At 42.7% G+C, this 27,937-nt stretch overlaps 2 protein-coding genes across 3 annotated transcripts in view; one reads left to right on the top strand and one right to left on the bottom strand.

The window, feature by feature from the left end:
• LOC126542518 (centrosomal protein of 120 kDa-like) overlaps positions 1 to 8,787 on the bottom strand; it is a 54,116-nt gene extending 45,329 nt beyond the window's left edge. The window contains exons 1-3 of the mRNA XM_050189630.3: positions 8,631 to 8,787; positions 8,230 to 8,501; positions 5,861 to 6,169 (exon numbers count right to left, since the gene is read on the bottom strand). Of these exons, the coding sequence (XP_050045587.1) occupies positions 5,861 to 6,169; positions 8,230 to 8,501; positions 8,631 to 8,670 (621 nt within the window). The 5' untranslated portion in view covers positions 8,671 to 8,787. The remainder of the gene's footprint in view (positions 1 to 5,860; positions 6,170 to 8,229; positions 8,502 to 8,630) is intronic.
• A 478-nt stretch (positions 8,788 to 9,265) lies between these two features.
• gish (casein kinase I gish) overlaps positions 9,266 to 27,937 on the top strand; it is a 62,545-nt gene continuing 43,873 nt past the window's right edge. For both annotated transcript variants that reach the window (XM_050189636.2, XM_055077317.1), the window contains exons 1-2: positions 9,266 to 9,752; positions 25,168 to 25,208. In XM_050189636.2, the coding sequence (XP_050045593.1) occupies positions 9,560 to 9,752; positions 25,168 to 25,208 (234 nt within the window). In that variant the 5' untranslated portion in view covers positions 9,266 to 9,559. The remainder of the gene's footprint in view (positions 9,753 to 25,167; positions 25,209 to 27,937) is intronic.

Here is a 27,937-nt window from a genome sequence, read left to right as displayed (position 1 = left end):
GCTGCGGACAAGAACCTTGACATCATCGTTGCTCCTGCTTCTTTGGCAATAAAATTTTCAACTGAGTTCTGTCTTTTTTCCACTCAGAAAGCAGCACTTTATCATCCTAGACAGGATATCAGGTAATGCTAGTTTGAAAAGTCGTTCATTTCTGCAAGGAGCATATATGACTAGCGGGCCTTCAGTGTCCCCCAAATCATTGGCCTGGCCTCACTACACCACAGTTAACACTAGCCTTCTTAAAAAGTGTAGCTACCCACCAATTAAGCCGTTCTAGCTTTACCAGATTCTGATTTTGGCTCATGAATCTCCAAAAGTCTGATATGCTTGCCACAATAAAGGAGCACTTCAGGCACGTCACTGACTTGTGCTCACGTTCAACATTATCTTGTGAATGTGCAGAGCAACAGCCGCAGTCTATTAACACTTTCTTGCAACACCGTTTTAGCAGTGACTCGAATTCTTCAGCTGTTAACCTGAAAAAAAAAAAAAGAACTCAATGCGCATGATGCTGCAACTTAGTTCTATAATAAATTTCTGCCTTGTGGCTGCACTGACTATAGTTTGAGGAACCCATGTCCTGATGATTTTGAAACCGCCTGCAAGAGCCACCTTCTCAACTTTGTAGATGTGGCTTCCTGTAAACATGAGCTTTCCCTTAAGGTTAGCACTAACAATAGATGCGTCTGCGTCTCGCAGTTTAGGAATCGTGTTGGTTTGAACACAGACACGCTGTTTGCTTTCATAACGAGCACCGCGCCAACCTTGCACACAGATTTTCAACTTGCCAAAGGAGTCACCCTCTCCATCTCATAACCACCACCTCCGAGATTGCGCACTGCCCGACCTCAGAGGCAATGCTCCAACAAATGTCAGAATGGCTGATTGGTGGCAGTTTTCAATAGCCAATGGCAGTGCTGCCTAACAATGTGCACTGTGCCTATAGCAATTTCAGTGAACTGTAACTTGGCAGCATTCAATAATAGAAATGATATTCAATAATTTTAGTTCTTCCAATTCCTGCATCTTTTAAATAAACTTGCAAACATTTGCCTGGGGCTCAGTGGCATAGCCAGAAATTTTATTCGGGAGGGGCTTACGTTGCAGCTCGGCCTCCTCCTTATAGAATTTGTCGAGGGATCAAATACATGAATAATAACTACATTTCCATTGCCAAAGATGCTGCAAACGAATTCTTGAACGCTATGTACTGTCAAGACAAGTAAAATATTTATTTTTTCATAAAAGAATATACTCGTATGTCCCAAAAGTCGTTCCCGAAATAACTGATATCAATGCTTCCACGTTTTTTGTCTATTTAACAAGTAAAGAAAATATCACACGAACTTTAGAACTATATCAGTTAGAAACTAGCAAAAATGTAAAGGCCATGAAATGAAGAAGTTGAGGACAAATATTTTAATGAAACTTCGTTATTCAAGAACTCTGTTTACATTTTTGTACATATGCAACCGCCAGGGAAGAATCTCAATGATGCTATCCTTTGTTCCACTGTATTGTGCAGGAGCAGCTGTCACCGGTTATGTATTGTGAGCAATCGCACCGAAATTATAGTTGCAACAGAGAGCACATATAAAAAGCAGGAGGTTTGAAAAATATACAAGGGCAAGTCAAATGAAAGTGAGCAAATGCAAATATATGACAAACGAGGTACTTTACTTAAAAGTAGTCTACATGAGCAGTTAGACATTTGTCCCACTGACTAACAAGTCATATGATTCCTGTCTCATAAAATTCCTTGGGTTGCTGCTTCAAAAGTCTGTAATTGACTCTTTCACGTCATCGTCCGACATAAATCTGGTTCCCTTGAGCTGTTTCTTCAACTGCCACAAAATGAGAAAGTCGCAAGGCGACAGGTTTGGGCTGTATGGCGGATGTTGCAGCGTTTCCCACTTGAACTTTGCCAGTTTTGTGTTAACCACATCAGCGACGTGGGGACAGGCATTGTCGTGCAGCAAGATGACCCCATTCGTCAATTTTCCACATCGTTTGTTCTTGATTGTGAAGCACAGCCGGTCCGGCGTTTCACAATAACAGAAACGATTGATAGTCTCTCCAGGTTTAGGCCCTGACGATCGAAAAAAACAGTCGACAACACCTTTCCGGCGAAAATGACGACTTTTGCTTTCTTTGGGTGTGGTGAATTCGAATGTAAGCTTTGCCGTCGTGTTTCAGGCTCGTAGTAATGGCACTACGATTCATCCCCGTTCACAATTACGGACAAGAAGGCGTCACCCTCATTGCGATACCAGATTAGATGAGTCAAGGCAGCGCCGAACCTCTCCATTTTCTGGTGGTGGTCCAAAAGCTTGGGCATTCATTGCATACACAAGAGCCGATAACCGAGAGGTTCATGAATTATGGTGTGAACCGAACCATGACTGATGTTCATACACTCTGCCAGTTCATCGATGCTTATCCTCTGTTCTTGTCTAATCAGTTCATCAACCTTTGAAATTGTGTTGGGGGTGATTGCATGGTGGCTTGGCCTGGTCTTGGATAATCTTTGCAATTTTCACGTCCTTCTTTGAACAGTTTGCTCCAATGCTTCACAGTGGCCAATGAAATGCAATGTTCAACGTGCACGGCAGCCATACGGCGACTAATTTCTTTTTAAGAGACACCTTCGGTTGTCAAAAACCTCACGACACCACGCTGTTCAATTTTTGGAGCATCCATTATGTCATGCAACCACGTTCAACCCAGTGTATGAGAGCATTAAAGAATGTGTATCCTCACACCTGCGCGTCACTTTTGTAAATGAGCTGCCTGTGTGCTACGCGCATGCCTCGCGGATAATGAACCGAACCATTATTGCACGGGGTGAGTTGGCTCACTTTCATTTGACTTGTCCCCATACATTAGAAATGCGAAGAGTATACAAATGCGAAAATACGGCTTGATAAAGAGCAAAAAAGAGTCAGTGGAAACAAAGTTCACTGCACGCATGCACAAAACCTCGCAACAAGATATTTAAATAAACATATAAGTCTCCAATAAACCTACATATCTAAGAAAAAGTCACTGTACATTATGTGTCAAACAAGGCAGATAAACATGTTGTGCAATCACAGATTCATAGATCACAGAATCCTAAGGCCTGCCCCCCCCCCCTCCCTCTGATGTATCGCGTGCGACGGAAGGCGGTGCACTTCCTCCCCACTTTTCTCCCTTGCGCACACAAGACTGAGCCATCATCGTCGGCTCACGCATCCCCCCCCATCCCCCACACAATTTCACTCGCACTTACAGCATGCGGCGCGTGGTCCAAATGTTATCGCCCTTGGACTTTATATGGAACATGACGCCGATGGCAGGAACATGACGCCGATGGCATATAAATGCTATCGCAATAATATAATAAGAGTATCCGGCAACTGAAATGTCCTGTGGCCCATTACTTCCCAAAAAAGAAGTAACAAAATCGAACTTTCACCATGCGACAATTTCCTGCACCGCAACAATGTCTTTTTTTTTCTTTTGTGGGGCGGAGGCACTGAAAGGAAAAAAAAAATGCAAAGGAAAGCGTATTGGCCACAATCGAATGCCTACTTTGGGCACCTAATGCGGCTACCAAAGGAATATAGAGGAAAAGGTGAGACGCTTTGTCCACAGAGAACCATATGCATACTGCTCAGGATCCTACACCGGCGAGACAAGACTTTCCGGAGAAGTTGCGCTCAAGTGAACGCGTTGCAATTTATCGAGTCCCCACAGTGATGGCAGCGAGTGACCATTGTTTCTTTTTCTCATCTGCTAGCCAGAAAGCGTCCAAAGCTCTGCCAGGCGAGAATCCACTTGGCCAGAGAAAAACGAATGCACACTGAAGTGCGCTATGCGGTGGTCAGGGCAACACGAGAAAAACGCATGAGCTCTGGCTGGCTCTGGCAGCCCGCAGGTAGCACGAACAAGAAAATTGAAGAGGCTGAATGTGTGTATGCAAATAAAATTCAATGTAGAAAAAATAAATAAGAACGTAGTTACCTTTGCTGGCTTTAGTGTCTTGACATGGATGGTTTGGTGCAGTTGAAAAAAATGTTGATATTCTTTTCTGTGGCATGACGGCACAAATGAACTACCACAACGCTTCGTCTTATCTGAACTCGCTGCGTGCTTTGTCAATTTGTCTGATATTGTGTTGATTTGGCTTGTCTCGTTGTATGGTCCGATGTACGACTTTAGAAAAGTCAATTCACCTTTGGTGTCAACTGTTTATAACAACATTAAACCCACAAAGTTCCGGAATTGAAAATCTAAAGCACGACTTCGGAAATGCCAATGCACTTTTTGCATTAAAAGTCATTGAGAACTGTATACCCATAAAGTATTGGAAATTAAATCCATGCGCTCCATAGATTCCGAGGCCTTCACGAGATGTCGGGACGAGCCCTCTCCCCATCAAAACGCCCTTGAAACTTTGTGCTTGGATGGGGCTACTTGCATTATGTGACTCGAAGTGCATGGGCATTGCCATGAAATCCCACCCGAGTTCACAATGTTTGTGCCGAAATGTCTTTTTGAATGTGAAAAAGACATTCTAGACAAAATGCACAATGAGTTCCGCCGCCAGGGATTGTTTTGGTTGGCAGTGCAGGATAGCACGAAAAAATTTGTGGGAGGGAGGGGGGGTGTCTGAAGCCCCATACCTCCCCCCCCCCTGGCTACACCACTGCTGGGGCTGACTTGAATGATAAAACCCTTCCACTCCGCCAACTAACTTTCAGACAAAATGTGTTTTGAACTTAAACTAACCAAGATCAATCAGAAACTTTATGCTTGGGAGCGAAACTGGCTCCTTCATGGGAAGTGACGTAGCAAAAGGTGCAGGCATGGAACACTTATAAGTACTGCTGTGATAACACCATCTTGCCCCTAAAGAAGGTGCCAAACTGTCTTCAAAATATGCGGTTTCTGAATAAATTTTGGTTATAAGCTAATCATAGCAGTATGACAAGGAATCATAGCAGTACAAATGCATTGGAATACTCTCTCATTACTTTACACATTTTTGTGTATTTAATTTACATGAATCTTTATCATACTGCACTTGGTTTTAAGCAGGTAAATTTACAGCAAGAGGCCCTTCCAGCTGCCCTATGTCATGAAACTGCAGCAATAATGTTTCACCTATTCTGTCCTATAGCTTACTGTTGTTCTGCAGGCACCAAGGGAACGTAAAGACGGCCATCAAAGTGCATGTAGCAATGCACTCATGCACAGAATAATGACAGTAATGACACACATTTTTTAATTGTATAATTTCAACTGCATGTTTCTTGCATGCAAAAGGATAACATTTAGAAAGTATGATCGTTGGGAAACACTTTAAGTGCTTCGTGTTTCCCAACGATCATACTTTCTAAATGTTATCAATAAGTGACATTGATATTTTAATTTTTTTACTAATCTGAAAATACCAGACCTGGCATTAACAACATTACTGTGAAGTCATGACACAGAATAAAATGTTGTAATGTTATGTAACAAAATGAATAGACGGGATGATGTTGCTCATAAAAATTAAACAAGAGGGCTGTGCACATCTTTTTTTATGCTCCCATGCAGCAGTTGCAACACTTGCAGGAATGAAGCAAGCTGGTGTATCATGACGTCATGACAAACCCAGCTCTAGAACTAAATAGAACTAGTTTGTAGCAAAAAGTAGTAATAGCAAATTATTTACGGTGCTCTGACACTTGCCAGTGTTTCTTCTTTGTTTCTAGGACGTACAGGGTTTGGACCTCTATTTAACAAAACAATCACAACTCAGAAGTGTCATGCCAGCACTCCTTTAAAAGAAGATTCCTGAAAAGTGGACCACAAGAAAATACAGGCTCACATGATTGAGGTTTGCAGCAAATGCAATGGTGACTGTGAAGACATACAGCGCCGTGGGGTGCTTGCCGATCTCATAGCAGCCATCTTTCAAATTGAGGCAGGGGGTCAAGTCCTCAAGGTCCGTTTCTGCTGCTTGGTCAGCTGGCTGCTGCGCAACCACACGCTGCAGCCTCACATCTGCTCGAGCAGGCTCTGCCGAAGCTAGAGCAGGTGCATCCGGAACAGTGTCCTCCTCCAGATGCAGCCCTACATGAACCTCTGGCTTGGCTCCATGGTATTTGTTGTTCAGTAACTGATGCCATTTTGTATTCTGCAAGAAGGACAGCAAAGGCCACTTTTAACAAGAACATTGGTTTGCAGAATATGACATAAATGTGGATGGAAGCGGGTGGTACAACCTTTGAATTCCAAGGTGGCTGCAATATCTTTAAAAAAAATTAAATTATGGGGTTTTACATGCCAAAAACACAAATTGATTATGAGACACGCCATAGTGGGGCACTCCGGAAATTTGGACAACCTGTGGTTCTTTAACGTGCGCCTAAATTTAAGTACATGGGTGTTTTGCATTTCGCCCCCCATCGAAATGTGGCAGCAGGATTCGATCTCGGGACCTCATGCTTAGCAGCCCAACACCATAACCACTAAGCAACCATGGCTGCAATATTATGTGTCCCCCATTACCTTACTCATTTTGGAAGCAAGTGTTTAAGGCTAGTGTAATATGATTGGTATAGTTCTGCATCTGAAAAGTTAAGTTTGGCTATGAAGGCTTCTGTAGTATGGTCTCAGCATTAGTCCTGCCCATCTCATGTTCTTACACATGTGCTGAAAGCAACATTAACAAGCACATTTTTGTCCTGGCCCTGTTGGAATGCAGATGCAAATGGAAACCGAAACCACAACTTCATGTTTAGCAGCACCACAAACAGAGTCACTGTGTTGGATGGCTCAAATCAGTAAGTTGTTCAATGTTGCATATAAACATTCAGCCTGGCAACAAACTTGCATCTTTCTTAGGGTAGAACACAATCCTGCAGAAATATTTCAAAATGTGTTACACTGTGCAATGAAAAAAGAAAGCTAGGCTGACGATGTCATGTGTGAAAGTAAATGTAAGAACCGAATGCTTCTTCCTTAAGTTTTTACTGAAGCCATTGTAGTGCAAAGAAACAGGGACAAAGGAGAGGGCAGTACACCACGGGCGCTAACTCACAACTGGCTTATTGGGTCGCCCCAGAAAAACAAGAAAGAATAGATAAACACAGTATAGCACATGCGTACATGTTCATGGCAAAGAAAAAGAAAATTCAAAAAGGCATGTGTCGCTACCTAATAAGCAGATCGAAGTGTCGATTGATGGGGTGACCCAATAAGCCAGTTGTTAGTGCTCATGCTGTCCTTTCCTCTTCTTAGCCCGAGTTTCTTTGCACTACAATGGCTTCAATACATGTCAACTAACTTGCCCAAGAAGAAGTCTTACTGCGTTTCCTTAAGTTGCTGACACATCACATTTTGTGCCATCCATATCTCATGTACTGAGCTAAAGAAGGATGTTTGCACAAGATTGCAGCTTTAACACAACCAGTCATGCAACTACAAGTATTCTGCAAGCTTTAGTTACGTCCGAACGAGTTTCACAAATATATTATGGTGCAGCATAGCCAGCTTTACCGGGAATATGTCTGATGCTACTGTGGACCATTATCTGTTACAATGCCATTAAAGTATGGTATTCTCAATGTTAGGCTCCCACATTCTTCTAAAGAGATTCCGTGCACTTGTCACCATCTTCAAGTTCCTTACCATGATGGAATGCTAAACTGCTGCCATAATGTTTTCCTACATTTAGTGTGCCCACTTTGTGCCTGTTTGGTCATTATCTTTCTCGCAACCACTGAATGCAGCAATAACTTGATTATCTATTATTCCACAATCTGTCTGCCTTGACTTTCAAGACAGTTACTGTTCTTTCAACCTGCAACATGTGCTTCTCAAGACCTGGGCCACTTCTGAGAGCATGTTGCATTCAGTACAGCACCAGCCTCAGAATTGACAAGTTGAGGGTTCAATTCCAATTCAGCAGTGCATAGCCTTGTTCACTTTCCTCCGCTTCATTGTGACCGTTAACAGATGGTGCCTGAAGAGTCTACAACTACTTTTATGCTTAAAAAGGCTGCACAGTAACACAATCCATTTCTTGCCTTCCAAGCAAGAAATGGAGCTCACACAATGGTGTAATCTGCGAGTGAGCTCCGCATGCACAAACAAGAAAGATATATAAATATATAGTAATAATCAAAAATACAATGTTGTAGTTATTTAAACATTTTTGGCACGACCGCAGATGCAGAATGTGATGTCACTCACCCTTACACTTTCCGGAATGCCGCGTATCTCGAGCACCACGTACCCTACGCGATCCTTCTTTCTTGATGAGCGCTCAACTACAAAGCACTGCAGCTTTACAGGTGTCCTGTGAAGCCTGTGCACATGAAGACCTCGGCGATCTACGCCCCATGCCAACTCCGTGTTGAAGTTGGGGCGACCGGAGTGTGGCACAGGGTCTGTGGTCAGCACTTCACCGTCGAAGCTGGCTTCTATCACAATGTCACAGCCTTGCCTGGTTGGGAAATGTCTTCCTGTAAGTAAATGTACACATGCGTATTCAGAAAATGTTCGAAAGAGAAATTTTAGCTGTGGCACCTAGATACATGCTGTAATGCAAAGCTCCCACTACGCTATTTCTCAGCGTGCTACAAGTGTCTCACCTTCCAGGATCGAAGTGACGATGAGATAATTTTTGTTCATGCTGGCTCATCAATGATAAAAGATGCAGGCGATATTCACAGCTCACTAAACTAGTTGTCGTCGACGGAAACATCTAACTACCAACAACATTCAAGCGAAGCGCTGTTTTGAATGATTACAGGAAACGTTTGCCGCCGCCTAGTGTTGTGCGGCAGAACATGTAACTAGACTAGGAAGCGGTTGCTGCAGCTTCTCGTTCCTCCGGTGGTCTCACGTCACCTGTGCTATAGCGAAAATGTGAGTCTGTGCATTATACTAGGTGCAGTACCAAACACTGGTCGTGTTAGGCTCCTGTCAAAAATTTATTTCCTAAATCTAGCGTAATACATACAGGAGCTCGCTCCGGTGTGCACCGGAAGTTGGTTTGTTTATGAGGTGATTTCGCAGCGGAGTTCCGAAACATCCGAAGCCGTTTTTCTGAAATCGTAGCGGTGTAGTGAGTTGAAAATGCACGACTGACGATCTGTTTAGTGATGAACTGACGTCTCAAGAGAAAGTGGTGAAGCTTCTGCCATCGTTACTGGTCCCTTACACTGCAAAGTGGTTGCGGAAGGTTGTGGCCAAGAGTTCCTCTGGAAATGCATTCTGGGTAGGTTGGGCCCAGTTTCATGGAGTATTCTGGCTTTGTTGTGGATAGAGGCCCAGTGCGTCGTTGTGATTTAAGAAAGAAAAGCCATTTCGAGCGGTGTCTGTGCGTAGTTTGGCACACGAGAACAGGAGTCAACTCTTCGCTGGGTGTCGGGCTGTGATGGAAGTTCAGTTCAACACGCTACCGTCATCAAACTTCCACCCATGACATCGCCAGCTAGCGCCATAGCCACTCGCTGCCAGAGCAGTAGGCTAAGCCTAGTGCCTAAGCCTAACTTTCTCGGCGTTCCCGGCCGCAGGGATGCAAAGACGTGATTCCCGGGAGCCCCGAGACGAAACTCCCAAGCGTGCATCCAAAACGACGGCCGCCGCAAGAGCTATGCATTCGCAGACAAGGCCAACGGGATCGAGCAACTCCGGTGTTTTGATGGTGGGACCCAACTTCAAAGTGGGCAAAAAAATCGGCTGCGGCAACTTCGGAGAGCTACGACTAGGTAAGTCACTGTGTCATCATCTTTGTTTTAATTATGATTAATTCACACTTTAGCCTCGTGTACACCGAGGTGCAAGCAAGACAAAGCCGGTGGAACTTCAAGCACTGCAAAATTGTATGTGTGTTGCCCCGATGTGATGCGAAACAACCTTGTCCGGCGAAATCCTGTCGGCGGTTTCTCTGTTTCGATCCTAACGAAACAAGTCCCGTCTCTTTGTGAACTCGGTGTTGTGTTATACCTTTACGCTGCTATAGCTTAGTACGTAACAATCTAACGCCTTCAGAAGTTTGGGCGCTCTCTAGTGTGGTAGTTTGTGTAGGCCGCGGTTTCTCATTTGCCACCGGGCCCTCCATCGCAAACTAATTTCCTTGCGGGCTTTGCTTTCGTGTTAAACGCGGTTTAGGATTCCCTCGCTCGTTCTGTAGTGTGTACTGCAGAACGCAACTAGTCTATAGCCCCATCAACTCAATGGCAAATAAAAGAAAAATAAAAGTAAGAAGAAAATCTAGAAGTTTAGGACGCCACGGATAATCGTGTTGCGACATGTTGCTGAGGCCGCCTGCCCCCGCATGAGAACGCTAACCTTTTAACTCGGGGGGGACTGAGAGAAAGCGACGAAGTGAGCCAGCTCGTTTTGGATGGGCTCCAGCGCGAACGGTTTTCGTTCCACGGAAGCAAGCAACGCGCGTGTGGGCCATTTGCTGCTGCGACGGGCAGGCCCGCATCTTACGTGCTAGCCGTGATCGATTTGTGCGTCGCGCGGTGCTGGGGCCTTATCGCGCATCTTTTATTTGCTCTCTTCGGAGAGCTCCCCGAAAAGAAGACCCTATTGAGCCGCGGCATCGCGAGGTGACGTCATTAAGCGAAGTATGACTTGGACGTTCGCCCGAGATTTTCGATCTGTCAGGTTGCGCCGGCGACTTAAACCGCTCGCTGCCAGCCCGTCCGCCCGCATTGTGCGCCCCGTTTCGAATCACTTTTTTGACCCGCGAACTGCAGCGAGTGCGGGTGGCCCGTCCTTCATGCCGCGCGCTAGTTTTCCGAACACTAAACTCCTAGCGCAGGGAAGCATGCAGCAACCGTCGCTCTGAGCTGAGCTTCCCTGGGTGTAACAGGTGTAACAGCCTTCTCCCATCGCTAGCAGGGTCGAAACGAGGGGGAAGTGCGCCGCTCTTTAACTGCAATAGATGTTATGCATCATTTGGCGTGACCCCGGTCGGTGGAAAAAACTAGCCTGCGTGACGCACGGTACACCGGTGTCACCACACCGTCCGCGTCGGGAACCGCGTTTACGCGACAACGCGCTTATAAAGTGCCCTCGAACGACGACGGAATTGCCTGCATGCACACTACGCTTCGCTGCGAGGAAGCGCGTGCACTGTTCCGTTGCTGGCGCCGAAAACGGTCGCAGTCATTGTAGTTGCGCCGTCCGGAAGGGCCACTCCTATTGTTTCGCTGCACTAACTGCGCTGCTGCGCCAGCGGCTCGGGCTCACGGATGGTCGGGGTTTGTTTCGAACAAAAGTTCAATTTGTGGCTCTCCTTGCTCGCAGACCCAAAGTCGGTCTGCCGTGAGCTTTCGTTGTTGCAAGGCCGCACTTTCGCTCCGACAGTGACCCTGGGAAACACACTGGAGTACAAAAACAAACGTTTGTGCTACTTACTCTCTGCCAGATCTCATTTTGTTTCAGGAAAAGAAAAAAAGGACAGACGTCAGCATAAGCGAAATAAACGTTTAACGGGACGTCTGTTTGAACAGATTTGCTTCATGCATCAGTTGATGTTACAATGGACTTCACACTCTTTTTTTTTTTCTACATTGACTATTGCTTTTATTGGCTGCAATATCTGCTGTTAACACCATATTCTCATTACCATCATGAGGTTGTAAAGTTCCTGCCTGTAAAAACTTCAGACAGCAGCCCTTTTGCATTCTTTCGAGGCTGTTCTCACTCAGCTCACTGAGATGACAGCATATGGTGTTTTGCATTTGTTTTTGTTGTTCTCTGGCCCCGTTTCAAGTTTTTCCTGAGTGGTAATGACAGTGCTGTGACATCCCCCCTCCTTTTTTTATTATGTGTGTTTGCAGGTTAGCCTTTGCTTTCCTTTGTTCTTTTTTCTTTGCACATATTTATCTCTGCCTGGGCATTGTTCTATGAAGCCACAGGGGAGAGTAAAGGAAGGGTAGAGGAAGCACTGGGAAACTGCTCTTTGTTGAGCTGCTTTGGCATTTTGAGAGTGATACCTTGTGCACAAATGAAGAGATAGGAGGGTAGGGTGGGGGGGTAGCAAAAATCAATTTGTAGCTCATTGTCAAGTTTGGGACTTTATTTACTACCTTATTGCCTCCATAGCATTTCTTCACTGTTGACGAAGTTCTTCACGCTACTCTCAAATATTTGAAATATTAGCAATAAACAAACTAGACAAAAGCCTTACCAGCATTGTAAATTGACTTTTTAAAAAGCTTTGAGATACAGCCACATAGGTTCATTGGATTGGTAAATGTACAGCACCTTGTCTTTAATGTGATTGTAAGTGTGTGATTCACGAAAGCTTTGAAGATTATGCAATTGTGGACTGGGATGTAGCTCGGCAAGCATTAAACATATAGAGTAAACTTGCCCAGTTCACAACCACATGGGCCGTGTGTGGTGGTAGCAAGGAAGGATAATACCCGTGCCACACGGGCATAAAAGATGACATTCGTTTGTTAGTTCATTGAGTTCCCTAATTACATTTTTTCACCAGAGCTGCCACACGGCCAAATTTTAATGACATTTGATGTGGTGGTGTCAATGACAGCATGTTCTGAAGTGAGAAATTTTAAGGCACTAAATAAAAAGTTTATATGCATTTACGAGTTTACTTTGCACACTCACGAATAGTGAATTTTAAAAGCAGACATGCTATAGTGCTGTTAGCTTGACTTTATTGCCGTCTTTCAAAACATTTCAACCCACCGTAGCAACTTCAGCCATTCAAAGTCCAATCTAAAGCCCAAAATCAAAATGGTATTTGACCTGTCGAAGCCATTCTAAGGCTGACCTGAGGAAGTTCACCAAGTACAACAACTTGCAGGAGTGTTGGAGCTGAAAGTTATGTATAAATTATTTTTTACATGGTAGAGACTGTTTCGGATACTTCAGTTATACTGCACTACACAATCTATGGAGTCGAGGGTATACATTTCTCAGTCAAATGAGTTCTGGTGAATGCATTATATAATAAATGACATTAAGGCAAATGGCATTAGGTTTGTCCATGTGGCATCACGCAAATGGATTAAAATTTGTCATTAGCAAGCCCACATAGCACGGGTATAAGATGGTTCTCAAAGAACGCTGCACAATTTTCAAGACAAACAGCCTTGTCAAGCTGGTTTATCTATCGTAGAACTGTACTGATGATTTACTGGCATCGGATGGCTTAGGAGAGCTTTAATAGAATGTCTTGGAGAGACCAGTAATGACCTCTCCTTGATGGTGGTGCTGATAACTCGAGAGGATGTTTCATCTTTATTGAAGGCAATGGCACATAGGCAGTAAAGATAATTATAAATGCTACTTCGACTCTGGTGTTTCATTTGACATTGTCTTTGCCCCCTACATCAGAACTCTGTGTTATAGCCTTCACTTTTCATTCCTTTACTCACTGACAGTGAATGATAGACTCTTAGCCTTGTTTCACAAAGTGAAAGCCTTGTTCAATCATACTGGTGGTGAAAGTACTTTAGTAATGTGCAACATGTGCCCAAGGAGATAAGGAATCACACATTGCTAAATGCCGTAGCATTTTTGCTTTGCTGCAAGTGCATAATTAGTGCTTTTCACATGGCTTCCTGTGTTCAGTCAGTCTATGGAAAGCATCCCATGTTGCCCTTTTTTGGTACCTTTTCCAACCACCTCTTTTACCACATGTGTGTACAAATGAGCAGCCAGCAACCATAAGGCATTTGTGTGCCGCTCTTGTTTTGGTCACCATTGCCAATTCTGCTTCATTGGTGGCCTTGTTGACTGCAGCCTCGTTCCCGAAGTCCCCCTGAGACAAAGGGCTCTGCGTGTGCTTATGTGCAGCCAAAAAGATAGAAAAGGTGCCAAGGGCATCCGCACAGTTGCGGATGATTGGTTTGCCCTCTGAGCCGTCAGGATTCACTCCAAATCCAATAATGTGACAGTGTCCTGAAGCCTCAAGAAAGCCTAGTGCAGCTGTGTTGTGTTACACTTTTTTCTTCTTCTTTCTTGACACATTGGAGACTGCACTGTGTTGCTAACTGCCAGATTCATTGGCAGTAATGCAGGGTGGAGCTCCCTTACATGTAGCTGTCTGCACTTGATAAGGGCTCTAGTATTTAAAAGGTGCAGATACTTTCTTTCTTTCTTTTTCTTCTTTTTTTTTTCTCCCTTAATGGGGTAAGGACAAAGTAGGGGACTGTCTGAGATATGTAGTGGTCAAATAGTGGGGAAAGTGAGGCAGAGCATCAGGGGCTCTTGTAAGCTATATCCAACTGTAGTTGTGGACATGCTTAGTGCAAAGGAGCTATGTACGTAGAAAGTTCATGTAGACTAGTAAGCTTTATTTTTTTTCTTTTTACATTACTGTGTGCACGTTTTACATGAATGTGGATGCCATTGAACTGTCAAGGATGCATAATCAAAGCTGGAAATGCTGAGGCGAGTGCAGAAGTGATGTAATAAAAGTAGCTTGTTTATTTTGAGTAGCGCACCTTAGATAACAAAGCACAGGTTGGCTACAAAAAATATTTCAGTACTGTTTAATACTATGGAATGCATGTGCAAATAACATAATCGCCTTAGATTAAGCATTGGTCATTAGTTGATTGCAAATATAGAAGAGTGAGCATGATCACCTGTAAACTGTACTCAATTTCGGCCCAATTCTAGCTGTTTAACCACCTCCACAATGTTTTCTTTTGTTCCACAATTATATATATATATATATATATATATATATATATATATATAATGTTTTTTTTTTTTTTTTTTTGAGGGATGGTGGGCGGCTTTTGAAGCTCAGCTACATCCAAACATCATAAAAAAGCAGAACTGTAACATGCTGAAAAATATTCCAGCAACGTCCTATAGACGAGCAAGCTATGCATCGACAATATAGTGATTTAGTTTAACATTAGCGTAACAACAGAGTTAAAGGTAATAGTGTTATCGTTCTGCATACAAGCTTTGCAAAATGTAAATTTTAGTATAGCATGATAGTGTAGTGTTATGCATGCTTAGTGCACATAAGTTATTTTATTTGTTTGCCAAGCTTTGCGTGTACGTCAGTAAAGTGAAAGAGGCAGCGCAATGGCATCGCTCTTTAATATGAAATGCCTCTAACAATTCGCGCGCCATAGTGTCCCTGCTTCTTCCAAAAATCAGTATCTTGTCCAGTCGTGGCTCACACCGATGTGAATTGCAGTGCTTAGGAAAGTGTGCTCCGTCTTTACCTTTCAGTGACAGCTCATGTTCCCGTGCACGCTCATTTACGCATCACCCAGTCTGGCCTTAGGGAGAAGCAGGGACACGACAACACATGAATTTTTAGAGACGTTTCATATTAAAGAGTGAGGTTCGTCTTGTATTAGTGACACATCAGTTTTACTTTTGCATGCAGAAAGAAGGTATTTTGATAGCTTGCTGTGATTAGGGTGTTGCGCAGATGAAGCTGTTTGGTATGTTGTGCATTCGCCTGCATGTATATATTCCATGTGATACAGTAGAGAATAAGCAGTCGAAGGTTGGTGCTCCCCTTGTTTTCTTCCATCCTTCCTTGTTTGCGTCAAAGCGATCATATTTATGGTCTACTCAGCACAATGACAGATAGGAGCGCATTGTACTTTCCGTGCCTGCAGATACATGGCGAGATCAGTACAAGCCTGTCATCCATGGTTTTATAAATCGCCCATTCTCAGAGGCCATATGCCATTGCATATAGCTCTTAACTTCACTGATAGGTGGTGCTGCCATCCCGAAAATTTTGAAGCAAGATCAGGATGCCTTAGACCACGTAGTTATAAAGCGAGGTATACCAAGGAAGACGGAGCTTGTGCTTGCTGTGGTAAAGGTAGGGAAAAGATGGAACCTATTTTATTAGAATGTGAAGATATCTACCCAGCTGTCAGTTTAGGCTCCTCTGGCCTCCTTAAAGCCCTTGGGTTCAGGGATAGCAGGGAGAAAGTAACATGTCTGCAATGGTGATTAGTAAAATGCGATTGGAGTAAACATGTCTGCAGTGGTGATTAGTAAAATGCGATTGGAGGTTTGGTGACAGAAAAGTAGGGAGAGCACAAACAATGGAGGCATACAAAAACAAAGTTCCCAATAGTTCTCTGCAAAATTCATCAAATTTTTCTAGAGCTCAATAAATGTTTTTTCTCCTCCTCCTCCTCCCAATAGTCGTTCCGAAAGTTTGATGCTGGGAATTCTTCGTATGGTGTTCTCGGTTTTTTTGCCCCCCAAGATAGATAGGACACAAGGCAATATAAAAAAAAGCTTGATGGTGCAACCCACTGACCTATTTCAATGCAGACACTCGTAGAGTATCTATTCATTTATCTCGTTTGGCCTTGACGCCTTCGAAATGGGAACCAATCTCAAAAACGACACAAGGTTATACCACAATACTCTTATCAAAGCAGCCTGAGAATAAAGCGAAAGCCTTTTACATGTTCATTTGCTATGAACTAAGTTAATTCTACAAAAACAAAGCCAAATTCAGTTCCAAGCAGGCAGGCATGACGGCCGCTATGTCTTGCGTAAACTAAGTAAACTACGCAAAGACAATAATGTTAAATCTGAGAAATGATGTGCATATGCTAAACACTGCGGGTCGTTTAGCATTCTGCACATGCACATTTTGATCCCGCTGTTCCGCTAAGACCGCTACTATGTTAAACACACTATACTAAACCTGTCTAATGTAACAAACCTTTATTGTGTAGCATGATGCAGCAGCGGTTTTTCTGTTTTTGCTCCCTGACAAAAGCTGAATTTTGGTCATCGCTAGAACTCGAATGGCACATAGCCACTGCTTTTTCTTTTTTGCATGTTGAATGCACATTTAGCACCCATCTGTGAGGGCCCATCATGAAGCAACACTGTCTCACAACAGCTTTCCTCTAAATTGTACTGAAATGATGGGGTGCTGCCATTTGTGATTAGTGCATGAAAATGAAAGCGGCAGCTCTAACATTGCAGCACAATGCAGGCTTAATACAAGTGTACATGCCATGGTCCGTTTATTTTGAATGGTTTGAATAAGCATGTTGCAAAATTAGCACATTTGACATACACCTATAGCTTGTGCATCTTTACTGAAAACATCTGCTATGGTGCTCTTTGGCCTATCTTGCTTTACACCATAAAATAAGTGTAAGATATCTTCACACACACTCTCAGCTCTTATTCTTGCCTAGTGTAAACAAGTGTCGGGCAGATTGTGTAGAGCACAGATCACCTTGGACTTTCCGTATTTTGCACTGGCTTTCAGAACTTTGTGTTTATAAAAAGAAGATGAAGATTTGAATTTGAATTCATTTTCTTCATGAAATGAAGGAAATGAATTTAGCACTTTAGCTGCACCTTAGATGGCAGCACTGCTGTCGCATATATTATAGCATTCTCATGTATTTGAGTCCCTGTGTATTTTGTAATGTGTAGTTCTTGTCTATGGGGGGAACTGTTCACCAATGTCAACCAAACAGCCATAATCTGTGACGCCTTTGGTGCTAGTTTTTCGGCCTGTGCTCCCAGTAAAGGCCACTTTTTAGCATTGCAGGAATGTTCTGAAGCACTCCAGCTTTAGTGCATAATGATGATATTGAGGTCTGTTTTAAAGTCATAAAAGTGCCATTTAGCTTATTGCTTTGCTATTTTACTCACTTTGCTACCTTTTGCTTAGAGCTATTTGTGTGTGTGTGTGTGTGTGTGTGTGTGTGTGTGTGTGTGTGTGTGTGTTTGGTTTATAATTTTCATGAGCAGCAATGTGCAAGCTTCAGTAATTTTATGTTGCTATTTATTATGGTTAATATTGTTTCGTACCTCTTTTCTGAAGTTCCTTCATGCTATGATATTGAGGTAGTGTGTATTTTGAAATTGGTTGAAGTTTATTAATCTAGAACTGATAGTGTTCATTGCTGTAATATGACTAATTGTACATAGTCTCAAATTCCTTTATTTATTATGGATAACTGTGAGTACATTATTTTGTAGTAATAGCTGACACTGCAGTAAAAGGCAGCAGATGGCTTGAGAAGCATTCGACTGTATTTAATGGCACGAAAACCTCACACCTTCAAGATCGTTGTGTAAGGCAGCAAAACACTAGTTCTTAAATATTTATATTTGTTTTTAACCTTCTAGGTCAATATAATACTGAGTATGGTCACATTCAAAATTTTGTTCTCGGCATTAAAAAAAAGTTCCAAATATCAAGATATAAATAACCTTTGTAGAAATGTATATTTTTTACAAAGCTTCTGAAGTTTTTTTGTGTAGGATTGCGTATAGAAATAGTTTTACTACTATTTTCATTTCTATACAAAAAGCTGTTTAGCAAGATAAATGGGACGTATTTGTGCCACTAACACTAAATGGTCTTTCAAAAAACTGGATGCATTTGTCCCAGTACACTCTAGGCGTCTCAGTGTGAAATTATTGCTCCCTACTTTTTTCGTGAAACATATCGAAGCACAATGCACATGTAAGTTGCACAGCACACACCATAGACTTTAAAAAGTTATTGTGCACTTGTCGTCAATGCTTCGAACACCTATAGCATCTGGGCCTTTCTTCACATGCAAGATTTTGCATGTACATTCACAAGGACAAGTTTTGCACTCTAGCCTCAAGATACAAAAATGGGTGCTACTAAATGTGTAAATCTAAATGTGGGAAAGAGGAATAATTTGCGGGGCACCTTGAAAAGTTTCCTCGTGTGAGCAAGTGAGGGCCAAATCTAGTAGGCCTTCCAATGAGAACAATTTTTCCAGCTCTTGCACACTTGTCACTGCCTAGTACCCACTCCTAAAACTATTCTCGCATGAAGTGTTGAAAGCTTGTGAAAAAGGACAGCACCTAACAAATGAAATTTAGTGTCATGTTAATGCTGAGAAGTCTTTTCACGCATGTATCGAATTCGGACATATATGTCCTAGTGGCATACTTGGCAACTCTCTTGAGTTGCCCGGGAGAGGGATCCTGAATTCCGTCCGGTCCTCCCGATTGTACGGGCACAGGCATAAATCTCCCAAAAAGTTGTCCCAAACATCACTGTGAAAAAATATAAAATGTGTCATGCAGCACAACTGCAACTTAATTGCAATCATATACTAGGTAGCTAGCTGACATTAGATTTAAATACAAAGCATTTGTGTGTAAGCAGTGTAGGCCTAACAAGTCTAACTCGGTTCAGTTAATATCGAGGAATCCGTTGAGGGGCACGAGTGTGGCAAGGGTCAAATGTGCATTGCATTATGGCCATGTTTTTTAAGATCAGCTTTGCCCCAGTACAGTAGTGTTATCGCAGATGTATGAGCAAAATATTGTAGTGAAGCATACTGAGAGTGGAAAGGCTGCGCTGTCATGGGACATGGTCAGTATTCCTTAACTGTACATGCACATACTGTCTCCAGTCACAGTACGAGCGCTGAGACGCTAATAACTGTATTGACAGCCATTCAGAACTGTTTCTAATGTTACTGTGGCCCCCCAAAAAATTTTGGCTTTTTTTGTTGGCGTTATTCTCTCCCCCTCCCCTCCAGAGCACATACGCACGTGTTTCCACTCGGTGAATCTCCCAAATTTTGGAAGTTCATGGGTTGTCAAGTATGCACTGGTCTTACAGAGGGTTAATGAATGCATGCTTGAAAATCCTATATGACTCGTAATATACTACAACAAAGAGAGAAAGAGAATATACAATGTGTTGCACAGTGGCGATTATCTAAATGTTGCAGAGGAATGCTAAGCATCATTAATATTTCTTTACGTAGAACATTATCTTTGACATAAAATCTTCAAGAATACTCACCTCTGTGCCATACTTTTGAAAGAGCAAGGATGCTCGTTATATAGAAGTTCATGTGGGCCAGAAAGTGACAACAAATTCTCAATAAAGGTCTTTTTTTTATTTTGTACCATAGACTATTGATTTCAAGAGTGAAATACTAGCCATAGAATTTAATGATTTTACATAATTGATTATAAACAACATGATTGTCATGACACTCTTAACTTTCTTTCATCATCTCTATGTAGTTGATGCTGTTGAAATCGTTAATGTATTTGAGAAACATTAGAGGAGCGAAGGTAGGATGCAGATGGCTTTGAAATGGAGCCTGTTTTTTTTTTTTTTTTTTTTTTTTTTTTTTTTTCCACTGAAACATGTTGAAAATGTTAAACTGCCATTTGCGCAATTTTGCGCCTTAACCATGGTACAATGCGTTTTATTGTGCAACATTTTCAATGTGGCATTTCCACTCATTGAGGTGGCGTGTGGGCCAGGTATCCTCCAGCCACATTGATGAGTACGTCCGGTAGTAAGAATGAAGGAAAAAGACGATTTACTCTGGTTCCAGATACAGAAACTCGCTCCGTGTAGGAGCATATTAAACGTCTTCGAGTTAACATCAGGAAACGTCAGCACGACCTCTTTCACTGCGCCAAAGGTTCCCGCATTTAGTACTGTCATCTTCCCTAGCAGACTAGATTAGGGAATCTGATCACTGTATCCCCGCCAATCACAATCGTCTAATTAGTCACAATAATCCCTCCCTCGGTGTCGCACCGTTCCAGCTCCTGTGTAGCACCTTCGCCCCCGCATATGGCGCAAGTATGGAGCAATCTGGGAATCCGAGGTTGACGCTGTTTCGATGATAGCCTTTGATGTTGGCTCCTTTCATCAAGTAGTTAGGCTTGTCAGGGTCAGGTTGAGGAATGATCTTTGTGGTAATCGCCGCTTCTACAGAGGGCAGCGACTGTTGTCACCTCAAAGTGAGCCCCTTTGTTTGCATGTCACAGCCTATGTCGGGTCCCATTGTCGTCTGGGCATGCGCTGATGACAGGCTGGCCTCATGGTAAACATCTAACTAATGCTCATCACTGTATTGAGACATAACAAGGTTTATTTAGTGCTGAAAAATAAATTCTTACAATTTGTTCGATTGACTTATCTTAAGATGTGCCTTTCTGCTTTCATAATTGACTAGTAGCTGTGTGTTTCCAAAATATGTTACCAGAAAAACTAGAATAGCAGCTTGGGCTTGTTGGTTTTCCATCCTTGTGTTAACAGCGCAAAACGTAGATGAGACACGAGACAAGACGACACCACAAGTGTCGTCCTCAGCGCAGCGCTTGTGGTGTCGTCATCTTGTCTCGTGTCTCATCTACGTTTTGCGCTGTTAACACGAAGAAAAACTGCTTTGGGAATTTGACAGTGGCATTATCACCTGTACTTATTAAGCCCTGTTCTGTGTAAACAGTATAGCCCATCAACTTGGCTTAATGTTTAACCTTATTTTTCCTTTCTGCTGCTGTCTTCCATTACACTAAAAGGGGGTGTGAGTGTGTGTGCGTGACAGTTGTTAAAGTTGCCATTTCTTTGCTGTTGTACTGCTATCTCCTTTTCAAATGCATTTGTTCAGGCTTGGTGTAGCACAAGTGTGCTTATGCACTCATACCTGCTTGACTCACTACTCTAGAAGTAGGGAAAACAGTGTTTGCTGCGCCTCATGTCTTGGCTCTCCATAGTTGCATGTCAGAATACTGTTAGTTGCACCGTAGATATACCTGGCTAGCTTTATTTGAGGTTATAAATAAATAGGCCGGCAAGGTTGACCTTCCTAACATTGGATCAAATTTAAAACACACATGGCTCCTGCTTTCATAACGCCGTGTTTTCATGCATGGCAGTGCACTGGCAAAGATTTCCACTTAAATATGGTCAACATCATACATGGGTAGTCCTAACAGCTGCTTTCTCTAGGGAGTGGGATATTTGTTTGATACATATTAGTTGACTTTCCACATTATACCTGCTACTGGTTTCATTTCACCTCCTCCTTCCTTTTGTACCACTCTCTCTCTCTCTCTTTTGTGCATGTTGCCGTGGCTCACTCCTATTGATCATTAGGGCTGTGCCAGTTACCATGGAAGTGAGTGCAAACATTGTGTCGTGCCTTGCGATCATTGAAGTTTGTACAGGTTGGGCAGTGGTGTGACAGCACTCCCCTTCCCCACTATTGCCTCTGCAGCTTGTAATCGCTGCTCCCCTTTTCCCATGGGAATGATGTCCTCGAATGTGTTCACATTGCGTGGCTGTTTCAATTTAGTGCTTTTTATCGCTAGGTATCAAGGATGCACTGGCAGAACAGTCTGTCATTGTGTGTGCGTATGTCTGCGGCAGTATCCGAGTTGCTTCAAGGAATTGTTTGCTTGTTTCCTACTTTGAAGCTGAACCTCTACTTTCTTCATTTTGTCAGGATGTTGCATTGGAAATGTTGTTCAAGTTATCTGCTATTCCATTTGTGCAATTTCATTCCCTCATTTTGCACGATAAAGTGCAGCTGGACTACTGAAGGGAACTTAATAGCTTGCTTGCCTGTTGTGCTGCAACTCCTGAATGCTTTGAAAGTGATTAGTTGGAAATGTTGCATCATACAAAGGGAACTGCACACTGGTACACACATGGCTCAACTACTTGTACAGCATGTTCTTCTTTTTTTCTGTATGCGTGTATATATATAGTGTGTGTGTTAAATACTTTAAAATGTAAATAAATGCAGGAAAGGAGATGGTGAGTTAAAGCATGGGCTTATGGAAGTGATGGAAAGCAGATTCTTTCAGCTTAAACAACCCGCATCATTTTCACACACCCTGTTGCATGTGGCAAAAGATTACAGGGAGTATATGACAGCTTAATAATATGTACTTGGGACATATTATTATTCGGACGTATATTATGCACTGTGCCTTAGCCTGCGTTGCATTAGACTGTTGAATAAGAAATGCTAATACAAAAGTGTAGTGTCTTTTAATGGATAGCTGCTTGCATTGTAATGACTGTGCATGGCCAAGGTTCCTTAAGATTCCTTAAAGGGACCCTGAAACGATTTTGACGATATTATACAAACGTACTGAGTCGTTATAGTAGGTCCTTCTGACCATTAATTGGCGCATCTAAGTGCTCCGCGTAAAGCGGGTAATTTATTATAAGGTTTTAAAGATGCACATCGCTGCCGATCGCAGCACACTGCGCGCCGGAATTTTAAGCCGCCCGTACCCATATGACGTCAGTGGGGCGAGCTGTCCGATTGGCTGACCAGGGCACGTGACCAATAATTTTTCCAACTTTATGGTAAACAAATAATGTTCACAATAGTTGGAATGTTAGTTAATTTGTTTTTATAAAAAGAAAGTAACATAAAGGGAATGCACAAGAGCTATTTTTCAGTAAAGCGTGTGCTTCCCACAACTTAAAGGGACACTAAAGTGAAAATTGAGTTCTTCTGCATCAGTAAATTACCGTTCTACAACACCAAAAACACCACTCTTACAACGATAAGACGTTTGGTAAGCCAGAAAAAGCGCAAGAACAAAATATGAGTGGCGACGCCTACTTAAGTTCCCGCACCTGGGGGCTGTGACGTCTTGGATTTTGATGGCATCTTCTAGGGCCTACTAATTATATATAGTGGTACAGATTGACTACATTGTGTTCTAAAGGTACCAAATATTAAACATGGCAAGTTTCGGGAACCTTTATTCAGCCAATGCAGCTCAAATGCGAAAACATACTTTGGAATCCCTGACGTCATGCTGACGTACCGGCGCTGGGGTTTCGGCGTGAAATTCAAATACTGATACTTGGACCTTGATTTTCTCATCTAATAATCAAACTATTTTTTTGAAATGACTGCCTGCAGGGTTCTCAAACAATGCTTCATTAGTCTAAACTGATTTATTGTTTTGCTCTAGTGTCCCTTTAAGCACTTCCGGCACACAGCAAGTGCCGTCTGCTTGTGTTACAATGTGCTCAGTCTTTGATGAGAGCTCCGCCGTCAGCGTCGGTCTGTCTTTTCACTAGCGCTATGATTCGACTTTGTTGCATTGTGGACTGCAAACTTAGCAAATGGCAATATGTCAAGCTGTGACATCGTGTCCCTCTGCAAGCCAGTAGACAAGTGAACTAACTGGCTGCAGCGCATCGGACTGCCGCTATCCGATCGGCGCCAGGATTTGAGCAATTGCGGCCGTCACTTTACACCATAAGATTATTAACGCAATAGCATTTCGCGAGTCCGGTATTAGGGTAAATGCAAGCGCAAGGGGACAGGGGCTGGCCGTGTCCGCTTGCGGGTCGTTTCATGTGATGAACAGAAGCGCAAATGTGAATGGTCCACACGGTGCAGCCACCTGGTGGCATAGTTCAACCAGACACAGTAGCAGTAACGAAATGTATTCTTCTTTGCTGCTGGTGTAAATTTGTTGCAGGAGTGTAATCGTTAACACATTTTTGTAGATGTTTAAAATGTTTTACACTTGGTTAGAGCAATATTAGCTCTTTCTTAGGTAGGCTGGTTAAGCTCTGTGCCAACGGGTGGCTGGACCGTGGATATCGATCAGGCAGCTCACGTACGTCTACGCTAAGGTTCCTTCATCAGCTTGAGTTCTGTCAAAGCGTTCAGTTAACGTGTCGTTACCAGAATACCAGACACGTTCGGGCGCTGCGACAGAATGCTCGCAACGCACGCTGCTTCCATAGCTCTCGCTTGGGGTTGATGGCCAAGCAGCTAGCAGAGAGGTTTCGTGCGGGCGGGGGCGGTCTCCAAAACAAACAGAAGTGGACGATGTGACGTCGCATCGTGACGCAGAACCAGTGAAGGTGGAGCTTAACTCCGATCGCTCGGCGAACAAGTTTAGGAGGAAAAGCATGACTAGGGAGGAGGGTAACTTGTAATCGCTTGTAGCTCCATTAATACGTAACACTTCACTTAAATTGTGGTGCGAATGTTCTACTTAAGCTGTACCCTACGCGTCTACAGATTTTGTCCGAACCGTTTCAGGGGCCCTTTAAGAGCGCCAGAAATGTATATGTTGCCTTTCAGAATGTGTGCCAACTGCAGCGTGCTTTTATGATGTAACCGTAGCAGGTTGCATCATACCGGTCCAAGATACCGCCCACTAACAATGCACACACCAGTCATCCTTGTGTAGAAGATACTCGTGCAACTCTATGATCATGCTGCTGGAAAGCCAAGCGCATTGTGCACTAGAAAATTGTGCCATGCACTTATAGTCGATGTGATGGTTGTATAAGAATCCAGTGACTAGTATTGCACTCTGTTGATGACGTAGTTTTGCTGCTGCTTATAATTTCTCTTGGAATTTTTCTTCCAGGAAAGAACCTCTACAATAATGAACATGTTGCAATTAAGTTGGTAAGTAACCTTCCTTCTTATGAAGCTTGTGGCATATTACATAGGATAGGATATGGGATCTGAAATTTAGCAGGCTTCCAAGTTATAAATGTGCACTTGCACTGTCGTGAACATCGGTCTGGTAAGGTAGACATGAGAAAATATTGTGAAATTGAATAGGTACGCTGAAACCATGCATGTTCGAAGGTGGAGTGTTTTGGTGTAGCTCTTCAGCGAGACACCATCTGCTGTGGCAGAGGGAACAGAACTGTTTTGTTCAATGAGATATCAGTAGCAGATTACTAAATCTTCAACTGGAGGTGTGAAGTATTAGGAATTGAAAACGGAAGTTCTAGTAAGGAGTCAAAACACAGCAGAGGTTAAAAAAATGGCTATAAGAATATCATTCTAGAAATCTAGAGTCCTTTAGAGCCTAATGCTGTTACCAGATTATTTTCTGACTCAATGGGTCAGGCAAGCTAGTGCAAACAAAACCTTGATGCTAGGGTGGAACAGCTGCACCAATTGTGCCAAATTGCACCAAGGGCAGTCCTCTATGCCGTCCTACTCCAAAATAGCATTTTAGTGGAAAATTCCACCAATGAAACCATAAGAATGAAGGCCTCAGTGGTAAAACTGAAACCAAAACCTAAAGCCAACTGTCATCACCATCATTCTGGAAGTCAATGAAGCTGTTATAGCTGACAGATATAGCTGATGTCATTCCTCCATTCGTTGTTTTCGCCAGTTTTCACTCTTTTGCTGCATTTTGCTTCTCTAAGCAATGTTTTCACTGCACTGGCGCTTTGCTTTTGTTATTTGTTGCATTCGGGCTGCAGTTTTGATACTCTTCGTACTACATGGCATGGAGCTCACTCAAAGAGGCTGCCAGAGCAAAAAGAAGCCTCGGATAATACCCAGTTGCACATTGTTTAGCATAGTCGATGGGTAACACTTTATACTTACCTCGTGTACACATACATAACCGCTGACACCTGGTTTGCATATTAAGGGGGCTTTTCCTGCAACCCTCCGCAATTGGAAGATCAGATTCTATTGTAATTCAGACCGCTTTCCGATGATCCAAGGCACAGTTATGCACTGGGAGAGACTTTTCATGTTAGCTGTAAAGAAAACTGTCTTAACTGTAACTTCGGTTTAGTAGCATCATATTTCTTATATGCCTTTGTTCTGGTCTTATTTCGTTTCCCTTTTTTTTTTTTTCTTCCTCACTTGAAGCTTCGTAAACGGACAGATGCACTTGCATGTTGAAATGGTAGAAGCAGCTTTATACCATGATATGCACTCATGGAAAGTCACTCAATTACATACTATAGAAACTAGTGCGGTAATATATTTTTTAAATGCAGCATTGATGAGCTTGAAGAGGGCTCCGTGATATTTATTTACTATTTCATTTCAAACTGAGACCATCTTGTGTGTAGCTGTACATTCGCCACTGCACCAAATCAGCATTTTGCCTGTGCCAGGATGTGCACCAAAAGGTAAAATGGCTGTTCCACCACTGTTGATGGTAAAAAATATATATATAAATTGAAGTAGTAAATATGAAACATTTCAGTTGTAAGCGCCCATATGAAATGTGCAAGAAAAGGAGAAACTGCTGATGCCAGTGCGACTTTGCCATCACTGCTGTTTCTTCTGCATTCTGTAAGGTGATCTCACATACATTTGTTTGGCCACCTGTACGTAATTAGATTCATTAGTGCTATTTTATGAGATGGGAAAAATATCTTTTACATTAGTTGCCATTTTACTTTCGTAAAGATACACGTGTTGGAAATTCAAGGAGATAGTATGAGGAAAGCAATTTACTACATTTGGTTGCAAGGTAATTATTTCATTTAGGCTTTTGATCACTTTTGTTCTCTTGTTAAACAGTCTGCCCAAGTATTGTAACAAAACTAAAAGGTCTCTTGATTAATGTGCCAAATTGGGCGTGTTGGTACATATTTGAAAAGGTGGCAGTGCAAGAAAAACACGAACGGATACAAGAGGACAAGGACGTGCACTCGTCCTTGTCATCTCGTCTCTGCCCGTGTCTTTTTTGCACTGCCGCCTTTTTAAAAGGTCTCTGTTTAGTGTACTGTCTCTGCTCAAGTCTCTGTAAAAGCAACTTTTACATGCCCCATGGACAGGCATTTGTGTAATTCGCAAGAAGTCCACCTTGGCAGGGTCACTATAGGGGAGATTCCAAGCGAGCCTGAGTTTGCATTGTTTTCTTCTGTTCACTAAATGCTTGCTTCTTTCCTTCTATTTAACCGCTTGATTTCCTCATTCCTGTATGCATACTCAATGCCATATTCGTGCTGTAGATGAATGATGTTACTTTTATGGCTTTAAAATGCTCTGGTGAGAGAAAATCTGTGCATAACTGCTGTTGTTATGGAAAGAAGCCCACAGGTAACTGCACCATCTTACAATTTGTAGTGTTAAATCAGAAGTGGAGATAGCTTACAAGAAAAGCCTTCGGGGCCCTGTAGTTGAAAATATGCCATGCATAGCTGTGGTGACATCTGTATGCTGGTTGGCCGAGTTTTTCGTTCCTGTTGGTTGATAGGTTAGTGAATTTCAACAAATTAAATTGTTTGAGATGGAATTGTAAGCCTCTTGTGTTATCCTGTCATAATTTTCTCCACCTATATATGACTTGCAGGCGGAATCAAAATGACATGTTCAGCTTTTGCTGACAATAGCCTTCGAACACCTTTTTTTCACTGTCGCACAAC

Source organism: Dermacentor andersoni, chromosome 2, assembly GCF_023375885.2.
Source record: "Dermacentor andersoni chromosome 2, qqDerAnde1_hic_scaffold, whole genome shotgun sequence".
NCBI classification, from domain to species: Eukaryota; Metazoa; Arthropoda; class Arachnida; order Ixodida; family Ixodidae; genus Dermacentor; species Dermacentor andersoni.
The sequence above is the reverse complement of the archived record's forward strand: the minus strand, read 5'-3'. Positions and strand labels throughout refer to the sequence as shown.